The 12495-nt window shown below is 42.2% G+C and overlaps 1 protein-coding gene across 1 annotated transcript in view; it reads left to right on the top strand.

The window, feature by feature from the left end:
• Window positions 1–12495, top strand: part of LOC128736456 (uncharacterized) — a 189928-nt gene that overhangs the window by 35729 nt on the left and 141704 nt on the right. The window contains 2 exon segments of the mRNA XM_053830938.1: window positions 6175–7691; window positions 7760–8309. Of these exon segments, the coding sequence (XP_053686913.1) occupies window positions 6175–7691; window positions 7760–8309 (2067 nt within the window).

Below are 12495 nucleotides of genomic sequence, written 5' to 3'. Positions count from 1 at the left end.
CCACCTAGCAGCAGCCGTTTCCGATGTCTAAAAGGACCAGTACTGTAGGCAAAGGCTGAAGCGATAGTTTCTGGCTGTCACAAAAGTAACTGCGTGTTCAGTTAATCGATTTAGAATGCAATGTAGAGTTTCATTTGTTGATCGCACCACACGAATCTAAAGCCATTTCAACACATTTCTAGTAATTCATTCCCTATGGTTGGCTGATTTGATTATGATGATGCAACATTACCTGCCAGTCGTAAATAAAACCATGTTATATAGAGCCAATCGTGGTGGAAATGATTTTTGGTAACGCTTATATTTTAATTGTAAAGAATTACACGACCAGTTGGCAGTAATGTGCCATGTGTATGAACATCGATGATGCATAGCGCATACAGAAATGTAATTATATTAAAATGCCGAAGGGTGCTGTCGCAAATGTGTACGACATTATTATTTTACGATGAAGCAACACACAATTACTCCATAAATTAAGTGCACTTTTTTAATCCAGCAATAACGGGCCACATTTTCAAACTAAAATAATAAATACCACATTCTTGTCACAAACGAACGCTTAATTTTGAGAGAAAATGCAGCTGCCGAAATTTGCAGTCATCAACACACAACCTGGCTGGGCGATGAAATTATAATGATTGTAAAAATACCAGGCACAAATTAATAGTGTCAAACGAGTCGGAACTCAATCTGAATAATTGAATAGCTGCTATTTGAACATCCTATTTCGAAATTATTACATGGAACATGCTGACAAATCGGAATCCAACGCGATTCACCGATTGTAATTCGTAGAATTACGAGCGTACGCGATTGTTAGTATCCCTTACTTCCCCTTAAATTATAGTTTCGCTAGAATTTGTGAAATTGTTGATCAAATTAATCGTAGTGTCAGACGAGCTTGTGCAAGATTGACCGTTCAATCACTGTTTTGAACTGCGGTACGGTCTGCTGGAGCCGGCTGCTGGAGGATAAGCTTTAATGCATTCTAGCGGAAGCAGGAACAAAGCCCGGATGCAGTATACTATGCAAGCATTGTGTTTCACCGAGCATTAACATCTGTGCGCACTGTGCAGTTGTGATAAGAGTGTGTACCTACTACCTACTTCTCTTCGGTGAGCGAATCAACCGACGACGACGAATACTCTACTGACTGGTGGAGAATGGTATCGTATGTCAACATAGCAAGTTCGTTCGTTCGTTCGTTTGTAGGAACAGGAGATGGCAGTATCTAGTAAATGCAGGATTGTGATTCCCGCCAAGTGATGGGTAGCGTTGAACGAATGGTGCAATTGGTTCCCCTTCAAACATTCATTTTGGCAGAACAGAAGCTAACTACTTGGCTGCAAAAAATGGTTTTTCTTTCCAATTGTGAGATGACATTCTCGGAAAAAGGAAATATGTTCGTTGAAATGTATGAGCTAACATCGTCGCCAGCATGTACACTTAGTTGCCTTTATTTACCGTACAATGGGTTTGAGATTTTTATTCAATTACCGCTTCTGATTGATGCAATTTTCGCGCTATCCATACATTATTAAAAAAATATTTTTTTCCGCATTGGAACATGTATGTGGACTGTAACGTGCTGTGCTGAAGTTGGAAGAAATAAATAGAAATGCGTGTTAAAATTATTAAAGGAAAACATTCAATTTTGAATTCAATTTGAATTGAAAATCGATTAGTTAAGTATCTTGTTGAGCTAATTTTTATGTTAAAAATAGTAACATTTTAATTGTTTACCTCGAGTAGCACAAATCGTTTTTTAATATTTTTTTTAAATAAACTAAATGAAATGAAATTGAATACTTTGGTGCAACCCGACGGTATTCCAGCTTTGGTTCCGCCTGGTTTGCAAGGCTGTTAGTGCAATATTTTTGCTTTATATTTAATAAGTTGCTGAAACGCGAGAAATTTCCGACAATCTGAAAACAGTTATTTATAGTTTCTAGTTTTTAAAAATGGCTTCCGACGAAATGTTCGAAAACTGCCAGTTCAACATGGATTTATGACTAGTCGTTTCGTTTTGGAGTTCACATCGTGTGCTCAGCATAAAACAGAAAGCATAAATAAGCTATATGCTTCGAAAAGCAGCGTTGTAGAAAGTTTCACGGCTTGGTGCGTCACGGAATTTAACAAAATGACTCAAATTTCACTAATGCTACAGAACTCTATGTACACGACTTGACTCCTGCTTTTCTTACCAGGTTATCAATTGCTCAAGTGTGCCTCACGGTAGCAACATGGGACCTCTACTATTCGCTCTTTTTCATAACGATCTGGCTTTGCTACTTTTTTTTTTATTGCTATTTAATGTGGTTTTAACCAATTGGTCATTCACCACGCTCTTTGCTACTTGTATTTGGTTGCAAGCCGCTATATGTCGATAATCTGAGGCTAGATCTGGTAGTACTGGTAAATTCCAGACCAGGCAAGTGCAATAAATCCAATGACAATTCTTCCGACGATGCAGTCCCCGCTTTCAGCTATGTGGCTGATCTATTCCGATTCGCTGGTAATTTACTATTAGAACGTGCGTGGACTACGAACCAAAATCGATAATTTTTGTGTTGTTGTAAGAGAGTTGAACTTCAATATAGGTAATCGCTTCAACAAAAACCTGGCCCGATGAGGAGATTCACGTGCAAAAGTTTTTTGGAGGCGCTTTACACGTGATCGTAGCCAGCTGAACAATAGAAAATCCCATGGCGAAAATGTATCAATCGTGGCGAAGGTGTAACCAATCGTTCTTCAACCATCGGAGTAAATTGTCTACCACTTAGATGGCATAAGGAGCATCAGCGAACATATTAATTCAGCTGGAAATGTGTATTCCCAAGTTTTATTACGTTTCTGTAGTGGTTTTCATGACGAATATCGTTAAACCGCTGATAAAACTATGAGCTCCACTAGAATCTTCCAATTATTGCTATAAAACTGCAATCTAGTGGCCTACTCTTGAGAAGATAGTTGATGTAGGACTACGCCTTTGTTTACTATACAGAGGAGCTCTTTGTGAAAACGAAAATAGAAGCGTAACGTTCAAATGGAAGATTTCAAATGCTAATAACTACTATACTGCTGAACGAACCATAACTATTAATATGTCGTTGAATAGATAAAATGTCCAGCAATTTTATAGTAATATATTTATAACGATCTTTTATACACTTGACAGTGAAAATGTATGTAAAGTTTCAAAGTCAAATTTCCCCATACATTTTCTTCATGATTACCTTTTTTTTTGTATGCCAGAAGGGCATTGGGTTAAAAGGCCACTGCGACCGTCTTATGATTACCTTGGTTCACAGCCAGGGATGACAGGTAAACACACCATCTGTTTAGTGTGGGTTCCTTTGACAAAAAAGTAAAAAAATCTTACCATCAGAACAAGTCGAAGATTCTTTACGACGTTTAAACAAATTGGTATAGGTTTGATATCCATGCTTGGGAAGTACGCTAGAGTACAAAACCACCTCTTTTCTTCAACAGATTTTATCGTTTGAACATTCAACCTAGTCAAACTTGATGTCCTGAAAGTGAAACGCTAGGGCTAGGGCTAGGGCTAGGGCTAGGGCTAGGGCTAGGGCTAGGGCTAGGGCTAGGGCTAGGGCTAGGGCTAGGGCTAGGGCTAGGGCTAGGGCTAGGGCTAGGGCTAGGGCTAGGGCTAGGGCTAGGGCTAGGGCTAGGGCTAGGGCTAGGGCTAGGGCTAGGGCTAGGGCTAGGGCTAGGGCTAGGGCTAGGGCTAGGGCTAGGGCTAGGGCTAGGGCTAGGGCTAGGGCTAGGGCTAGGGCTAGGGCTAGGGCTAGGGCTAGGGCTAGGGCTAGGGCTAGGGCTAGGGCTAGGGCTAGGGCTAGGGCTAGGGCTAGGGCTAGGGCTAGGGCTAGGGCTAGGGCTAGGGCTAGGGCTAGGGCTAGGGCTAGGGCTAGGGCTAGGGCTAGGGCTAGGGCTAGGGCTAGGGCTAGGGCTAGGGCTAGGGCTAGGGCTAGGGCTAGGGCTAGGGCTAGGGCTAGGGCTAGGGCTAGGGCTAGGGCTAGGGCTAGGGCTAGGGCTAGGGCTAGGGCTAGGGCTAGGGCTAGGGCTAGGGCTAGGGCTAGGGCTAGGGCTAGGGCTAGGGCTAGGGCTAGGGCTAGGGCTAGGGCTAGGGCTAGGGCTAGGGCTAGGGCTAGGGCTAGGGCTAGGGCTAGGGCTAGGGCTAGGGCTAGGGCTAGGGCTAGGGCTAGGGCTAGGGCTAGGGCTAGGGCTAGGGCTAGGGCTAGGGCTAGGGCTAGGGCTAGGGCTAGGGCTAGGGCTAGGGCTAGGGCTAGGGCTAGGGCTAGGGCTAGGGCTAGGGCTAGGGCTAGGGCTAGGGCTAGGGCTAGGGCTAGGGCTAGGGCTAGGGCTAGGGCTAGGGCTAGGGCTAGGGCTAGGGCTAGGGCTAGGGCTAGGGCTAGGGCTAGGGCTAGGGCTAGGGCTAGGGCTAGGGCTAGGGCTAGGGCTAGGGCTAGGGCTAGGGCTAGGGCTAGGGCTAGGGCTAGGGCTAGGGCTAGGGCTAGGGCTAGGGCTAGGGCTAGGGCTAGGGCTAGGGCTAGGGCTAGGGCTAGGGCTAGGGCTAGGGCTAGGGCTAGGGCTAGGGCTAGGGCTAGGGCTAGGGCTAGGGCTAGGGCTAGGGCTAGGGCTAGGGCTAGGGCTAGGGCTAGGGCTAGGGCTAGGGCATAGAAAAAGTATATTGGCATGTCTTCACATCAAACTGTTTCAGAGATATTTGAACCCGAAAAATGACTTTTTTTGAAAATCTGTAAAAAAAGGAAGTAGCGTCACTGCTAGGGGGATTGATCAATCGGCATAATATCTTGGGAAATTGGTTGTGGGGTCGGAATGAACAATTATGCCAACTTTGGTTGAAATCACTGATGGTCGGATCCAAACCTTGTGTACGTTTGAGATTAAATGACCCTTCGTTTTTAGTTCTCTCGCTAAATCGTATCTGAAGTCGAATTTCGTTTTGTTTTATTTCGACCCTAGGAAAAACTCCGAAGCCATCCAAAATAAATGAAGGTCAACTTAACGAATGTTCTCACCAAAAATGTTTTCAAGTTTTTCTACCCTGTGTCAGTATAGTTCAATGCACTAAAACGAGCTGAAATGGGCGGGCTAAAATTGACCCCCCGCTTGATTGGGCCCGCTCAAAATTGACTGGTGGACGGTGAACCGCTTTCATTACTTTGAGAAGTAAAGTCAAATACTCACCCCTTGCCGCTTTAGTTTCAAAAGTATGTAAATTAATTTCTCGTCGCCTTCAGGAAATGAAGCGTGCAATTGTCTGGTCTAACTGGCTTGAACTACTAAAGTATATTGACGATGTGTTCTTCTATTTTAAAATTGTTAACAGGAATGCCATTTTAATCGAATTCAACTTTAATAATGACTCACTTACTCTGTCTGTAATTTCTCTATTCGGATTCAGTCGTTTGATTATCTTGTGAGCTTCTTTCATTCGGAAATTCCGTTTCGCTTTGAAAAATATCATAAAATACTCCTCGCCACCGTTTCATTAATTTTAATTAGCATATTAAATAAAAGCACTCAGTAGGGTAACCAACCTATTTTGGACCCCATCAGCAGCTGTACATAATTTGGACACTTGCATTTGATTTTGCTGTAAGTGTCCAAATTATGTACAGCTGCTGAGGGGGTCCAAAATACGTTGGTTACCCTATGTGCATTTCAGTCTGCACAAATACTCTGCAGCTTCCGAACCTTTTAAGTATCGATCGTTTCTCTTACCAAGCTAATGCCAGAGCCCAGCGTATATATTCTGTTATAAACCAGTTGATATTGAAACTATTGGTATTAGCACATGTCTGCTATTTCGATACCTAGACTAGCGCTGATACGGCGGTGGTACCGGAACCGGTACCGTTGTTACCCAAAACTTTATGGCTAAAGCCGAAAATTCAATGTATAAATTAAATTCGAAACAATACCCACTAATTCATCCGTTGACATTAAATATTAACGAGAACAGCAGATAAACCATCTTCCAAATCCGATTAACGGTTCGCCTTATTTTCGTACATCTATACAAAATTTATTCCTCCAACGCCAGTGTCGTACAATAAAAAAACCATCACCACCAAATCATCTTCGCTTACCGTTTTTCTCATTTGCTCTCGATGTTTTTCTCCACAGATCACCGGAGGAAAAACCACCGTCGGCAAGCACATCGCCGTCGCGTTCAGCTGGCCAGCTAGCACCGCAGCAAAAAACACCGACTAGCGAGGAGCCAACTTCCATTAAGCGGAGCGAATCCTCTCAGGAGGATTTGCAACCAGATCCCACGAGCGGCTTCAATTCGGTTCCACTCCCACCGCAAGCGGCCGGCAAGAATGATGCCACGGATAACACTAACGAGATTAAATTAATCGCCAATGATGAATGCGATATCATAGACTTTCCGCTGCCAGAAATTCCCGTCAAACAAGATCCGACCTCTTCGGATACCAGCTTTCTGACGGCCACGGACGGGACCGACACTGCCGGTAGCTATGTCAAATCGCCTACATTGACGAGAAAGGATAAAACCAACAACGAATCGAAAGATAATCAGGATAAGCAGGTAGATCAGACAAAGGAAATGCACTATCGAAACTCGAACGACAAACCGACCTATCTGTTCGGTGAAAATTTGAAAAAGAATGAAATTTTTCTCAATAAATCCGGCTGGGTGCAGGTCAGTCAGCCACCGCCGCATCCTTTCGATCGAACTGTACGAGCTAAATCGTACCAGTCTGATTTGGTTGGGCAAAGGGTGTCCCGAAAGTACATCGAGTACGATGAGAATCGCTACGGAAAGGGAAGTAAGCTGGAGGATCTTCTTAATCGAAATGAAGCGCGAAGACATCAAGTGCAAAGAATACAAAGACAGGACAATGTCACAATCCTGAAAATAGATCCAGAGCAATCTTCTGGGGGTCGTCCGGTATGTTTGCCAATCAAACGAAACCTAGCGGATAACTCACCACCTCCGGTGACCCCAATCCTTTCACCGCCACCAGCCTTTCAAGATTCCAAACACAAAAATCGCCTTAGGGAAATTAAGCCCGGAACTCACATTTTTCTATCGGTAGCTGACAATGAAAATCGTAATCCAAAAGGAATGGTTTTCTCTCGCAGTTTCGAGTACGACAATCGACGCTACACCACGTCCAGTGTCATCGCAGCCCAACAGCACAAACAGAAGCAATCCTCCTACTCCGACACGTTTTCGAAGAGTTTCGATTTTGAATCTTCCCTGGCGGCACCCATGCCAAAAACGACCGACCAACCGTTCATTAGACGAAATAAATCACCGACTTTTTCCACCCTAACGGGAAACTCACCTAATTATCTAACCAAAAAGGAAAAACCAATCACCAACCCAGTGGGAATTTTGAAGGATAGCTCACCCATCTTCCCGAAGACGATTCCTGCCAGCAGCATTACCAGTTCCGGATACGAATCACTGAAACGGTTCGGTGATAAAAACAAATCGCTCGATTCACAGTTTATGTCTTCCAGTGCAACATCAGCCGGTGCTATGAATCGATCCCGACGTTCGCAGTTCTCCACCAAAGCCAACTCAACCCACGGATTACCATCGTATGGTTACCGGTCCGACTCCGTTGGCAATTCAAGACTAAATTCCTGTGATAGTGGTGCTAGATCGGGTAAGTCATTTGCCACTTGTTAGTAAGGAATTTTACTAAAGTACATTGTATTACAATTTAACCAACAGATTATTCCAACGATGGCGTAGAAGATGACGAAGAAGACGCCAGCGAAGATCAATCGTCTTCGCTGGCACTAAGCTACAAATCGTCCACCTCGTACATGAATCAAATGAAGAGCAGGTCTCTGCATGGTAGTTCCGGATCGGGAAACACCTTAACCGCACATAGTGCACTGAAACCGCAACGGTCCTTGACCCCGGAACGATTGTACGACAACGAAGACTACGGTAGCATACGAAATCTCAAGAAGCAGCGTTCGCTTACGCCGGAGAAGCGATCGCGAACACCGGACGATCGAACGAAAGGCAGCTCCCGGAAAGGAGAGATGAATAGTTCTCAGTCGTCGCTAGTGTCCCGACAGAGCTCCGGATCGCGGAGTAGTACTCTGGAACGACGCTACGACGAAGGTTACCTGCGCAGCTCGAGTAGAAGTTCGTCCAATTCAAGCTACAGCGGAGACGAAGCGCTAACCGGATCCCACCGTCGAAGCCATCCACGGCCCGTGAATCTTCGGCCGGCAAACGTGGCCGGTGACTACAAAATTCGAAGGTCAAGGTGAGAGTCGTAAATAGCATAAAAACTGCATTTTTTCAATCAGAATGCTGCTGTGGCTGCTTGCTATGCTGCTCATTTCATTCGCGCTATCTCATGCACATTTGCATCGTCAAGAGCCTCACCATTAGAATTCGCATTAGACATCTCTTTCACTCACTCACATACACATTTCGAGACGCATTTCAATTGTCATAAATAATTTCGTTCATAATCCAGAACCAGTTAACGACTAAATTGAAATTGAAAAATCAAACACCAACAATTCTCTTTTTCAGCCAACAATATTTTGCAGATTTTTTGTAAGTGACAGAGAGCATCTATTGCGGAATTAACAACACAAAAAAAACTGGCACGCATGATCGCAACCTACAGACACACAGCTAGTACTTCCAGTGAAATAGATAGAACTTCTCTCAACGGGGACTCACAGCCGGGACTGGCCGTTGATAACTATAATACCATAGCAATCGCTAGCATATTTTGCACGATAGTCACACTGATCCGTATTCTTCTCATTGCCATATGTTTTGTTTTATGTTTGGTGTTTTAAAATTTCTCTGCTCTGAAGTGAATGAAATCATCTACTGAAATTATTGTAGTTGTCAACTTTCCAGTTTCTTCTTCTCGATGAATTACCAATGCTTAATATTTTTCGATGGTTTTCTACTAAATTTGCTTCAATTTTTAAACTACTACTATGGGGATCACCTATGACGCAATCGATTTTCGAATAGTTATTTAACTGTTTCTTTACAAAGTATTTTATAACTGCAAGTTATTTCATTTCGAGAAGTGATTACTTACACATTCTGAGAGTGATGTTACTTTACTCAAATGTGTTTTATATCGACATATGACAATAGACTCTTCATTTAAAATCGGAATTAACAATCAGTTTAGTAGCGACGAGTCGATTAAAGTTTCCTTAAAATACAGTGCTGAAACTACTTTCGCGAAACTAAGAACATGGAAGATACAGGGTAAAAAATTAAGGAATTACAAACAAACCGAATAACATTAAAAATGTTGCTCAGGTGATCCTCCACAATATTTTTCGTCTAAATCGAAATTTTATTTGATCCGTTTCTATGCGAGTCAATGTATTTTACTACTTCTAATATCTCTATATTCCTGTGTATTCTACTATTCGTTCTTGCTTGAAAAAATAATCATTTTACGAGAAATATTTAATATATTATACACTTTGATAGTACGATCACTATCATTTTACAGACGAATTGTCCGTAAAGGGTGTCCACGGTAAAATTTCAACGCACAAAATTCGAGTTTTTAACAATTAAACTTAGTTTTAGCGTTTTTATTTTATTAAATTCCGCCTTCGCATCCAAATGCCGGTACTTTGCCTTAACTCCATCCATGAGATCTTGCACAACCTCGAAATCGACATGGTTTGCATATTTACCCATACTTTCTTCATTTCTTCAACGGTTTTGACTACTTTAAGATGTTTTAGAAGATTCTGCTTCATAATAGCCGAGTATTTTTCTATTGGCCACAACTGCGTTGCGTTTTTTCGGCACAAAATCAACATTATTTGCCTTATACTACCCCAGTACGTCCCTAGCGTAATGTCATAAAGCCAAATCCGGCCAGAAGATCGTAGAACAGTTGTGAGACTTCAGAACAGAAAGAAATCACTTTAGGATACACTCGTCCAAACACACCTGTCTATGTTTATGGTACCTGGGGTGCGAAAGTTGTACTCCGCTTTCCACATGAACAAATTGCTTGCCAAATCAAGAATTTCTTGGCAAAGTTCGACATTTTATGTTTTCGAAGGTTCTCTGGAACATCAAACTTATCCTTTGCAGTAGGTAGAATTTGAGATTCCCAACTTTTTACCGATGGCACGAGGTGATAGATTTGGATTTTCGACTTTTTCGCAAAGGAGCTGCTCTTTCATCGGCATTTTTCCCATCTTTGCGCATCTGATAAAAAGACTCACACAGTATAAACAAAGCATTTTGAACTTTCTTCATGCAAATTTTCAGTTAATTTTACCCAACGGTTCAAAAATTAGAACAATTTGAGTGTGTTGCAATTTTACCGTGGATACCCTTTAACCTCGTGAATCTAGCCGGTTGAAAATTGGATTCGAGTTGAACTTATTTTCTGTCACATAAGTCAATATGTATGTAACACAATTCTCTTGAAACTTTATTGAAGACACTTTAACAAAAGAGTGGGCAAAATCACACGCAGTGCAAAACAAGAATTTATCCATAGTCCAAAAACTAATTGGTGTCACAAAATTAGTATTGCAGCTCAGATGCTGATACCTGGTGAGGGCTCCCATATGTCATATTTGTAAAATTCTTAAGTGAAAAAATGTTAAAATTAAGCAGTTTTTTTTAATTTTAAATTTCGATTCTACAATAAACTTTGTCAGCTATTTTGGTACTAATTTTGTAAGGATCCGTTCTTGGGAACATGACGAAAAAAATTATTCCTCAGTATTTTTGTGCCTCACGACATAAACTTTGAGTAATAAAAAGCTGCTCGTGTAAAAATTTGTGTTCAATCTACATGTACCTTGCACGGAAACTAAAATATGCACTCTGATCCAAAATAGCAAGAAGTGGAACTTTTTTTCCAACATCTTTTACTTTCATTTTGGCAATATAGTATCCTCAAAACATTTGAAACATTTCGTATAAATGCTCCCTTTTTTTGTGTGTGTGGATTTATCACTACGACCAGCATTTTGATCTATTGTGATCTTATCCAAGTGTTGTTCCGCACTTCGTTGTTATTGCAGTATCGCTATAGAGTGAGTGAACTGCTTATTATCCGTGCTTAAAATGTCAGTGTGTTTTCACCCTTTTTCCCCTCTACGCTTCTTACTGCTTTTCAACCAATCTAGCTCTAGAGCCAGGAAGTGCGGAGACTAGTTACAATTTGTCCTTGGACAAGAGGCTTCATTCGCACCTCGAGCAAGTATCATTCTTATAACCAGTCCCGGCTAAAGGCTTGATCATGGTCAGTAAAGCAGAGTTCAGCACAGAGTGAGGGTGTGTATGTGTGTATGTATGCGTTCCTTACTACTTATGCATTCCCAATCTCGTTCCTAGAACCAGGAAGCAGAACAAGCTATAATTTGCCCTTGAACAAGAGGCTTCATTCGCACCTCAAGCAAGTACCACTCTTATAACTTGCCCTGGCAAGAGGCTTTCATTGTTAGTAAATGCAGAATGCAGTAGGAAGGATGGGGAGGGGCCTGAGAATAAACCCATGCAAAAAAAAAATATTAATATATGCCTGACCGCATTTCAAGGTCATGACTAAAGTCACGAGTTTGGTCAATTTTCATAGGAACGGAGCCTTTCTCCGAAGAACCGCGCTGAGAAACGCGGACTAACACGCTTTCGGACGAACAGCGTCACACGCAGTACCTTGCAAGTCGTAAGGGCCTGCATAGTGTCGTCGTCCTGAAAGTAAAAAGACGTTAGATTAAAACTTCTCGGTCGGTTGTTTCTACAGTAGGTGAAGGAAGAGGCACAATTTGTGTGTCTAAAAATAGACCAACCCATGTCGCGCTATGGTTAATAAGGGGGGTTGTGCAGACTTCTTTTGTCCAGCGCCTCTGTGGTTCAAAGGTACACGGGTACCAGTGAGCGACACGCCCTGGCAGGTGTTGTGGGTTCAAATCCGGTTATAATCTCTGATTACAGCTTCGTTCGACCCATGCACCTTCCAGCATTGGACAAAAGATAGGAGTCACAACGACAACTTGTTGCATAGCTACCTATTACCCCCCCCCCCCTTCTTTTCCACCCTTCCCCATCATTCCTGAAAAAACCCTTCTTCATTACTTTCCCTTACCGTCCCTTCATCAATTGTAGAATCATCGTTTCAAAAAAAAATATTAATATATGCCTGACCGCATTTCAAGGTCATGACTAAAGTCACGAGTTTGGTCAAAAAATAACTGTTTTTGCTAATTTTGATAGTGACATGATTTCTAAGGAACAGTACAAACTATAAAAATATGCAACTTTGCTGAACAAATAAGATTTCTATCTCAATCGGGCGCAGAGTTAAAGAGCATTTTCTTTAGAAGTTACTTAAAAATTAATTTTTCATACAACAAAATTAATTTGTTGCATTTCGCAAGAATACATATCTCTTCAGGGTGCTTCAATACTCAAAACACACATTTCCACAA

Source organism: Sabethes cyaneus, chromosome 2 (genome assembly GCF_943734655.1).
Source record: "Sabethes cyaneus chromosome 2, idSabCyanKW18_F2, whole genome shotgun sequence".
Taxonomy (NCBI): domain Eukaryota; kingdom Metazoa; phylum Arthropoda; class Insecta; order Diptera; family Culicidae; genus Sabethes; species Sabethes cyaneus.
This window is presented reverse-complemented; position numbering and strand designations above follow the sequence as displayed.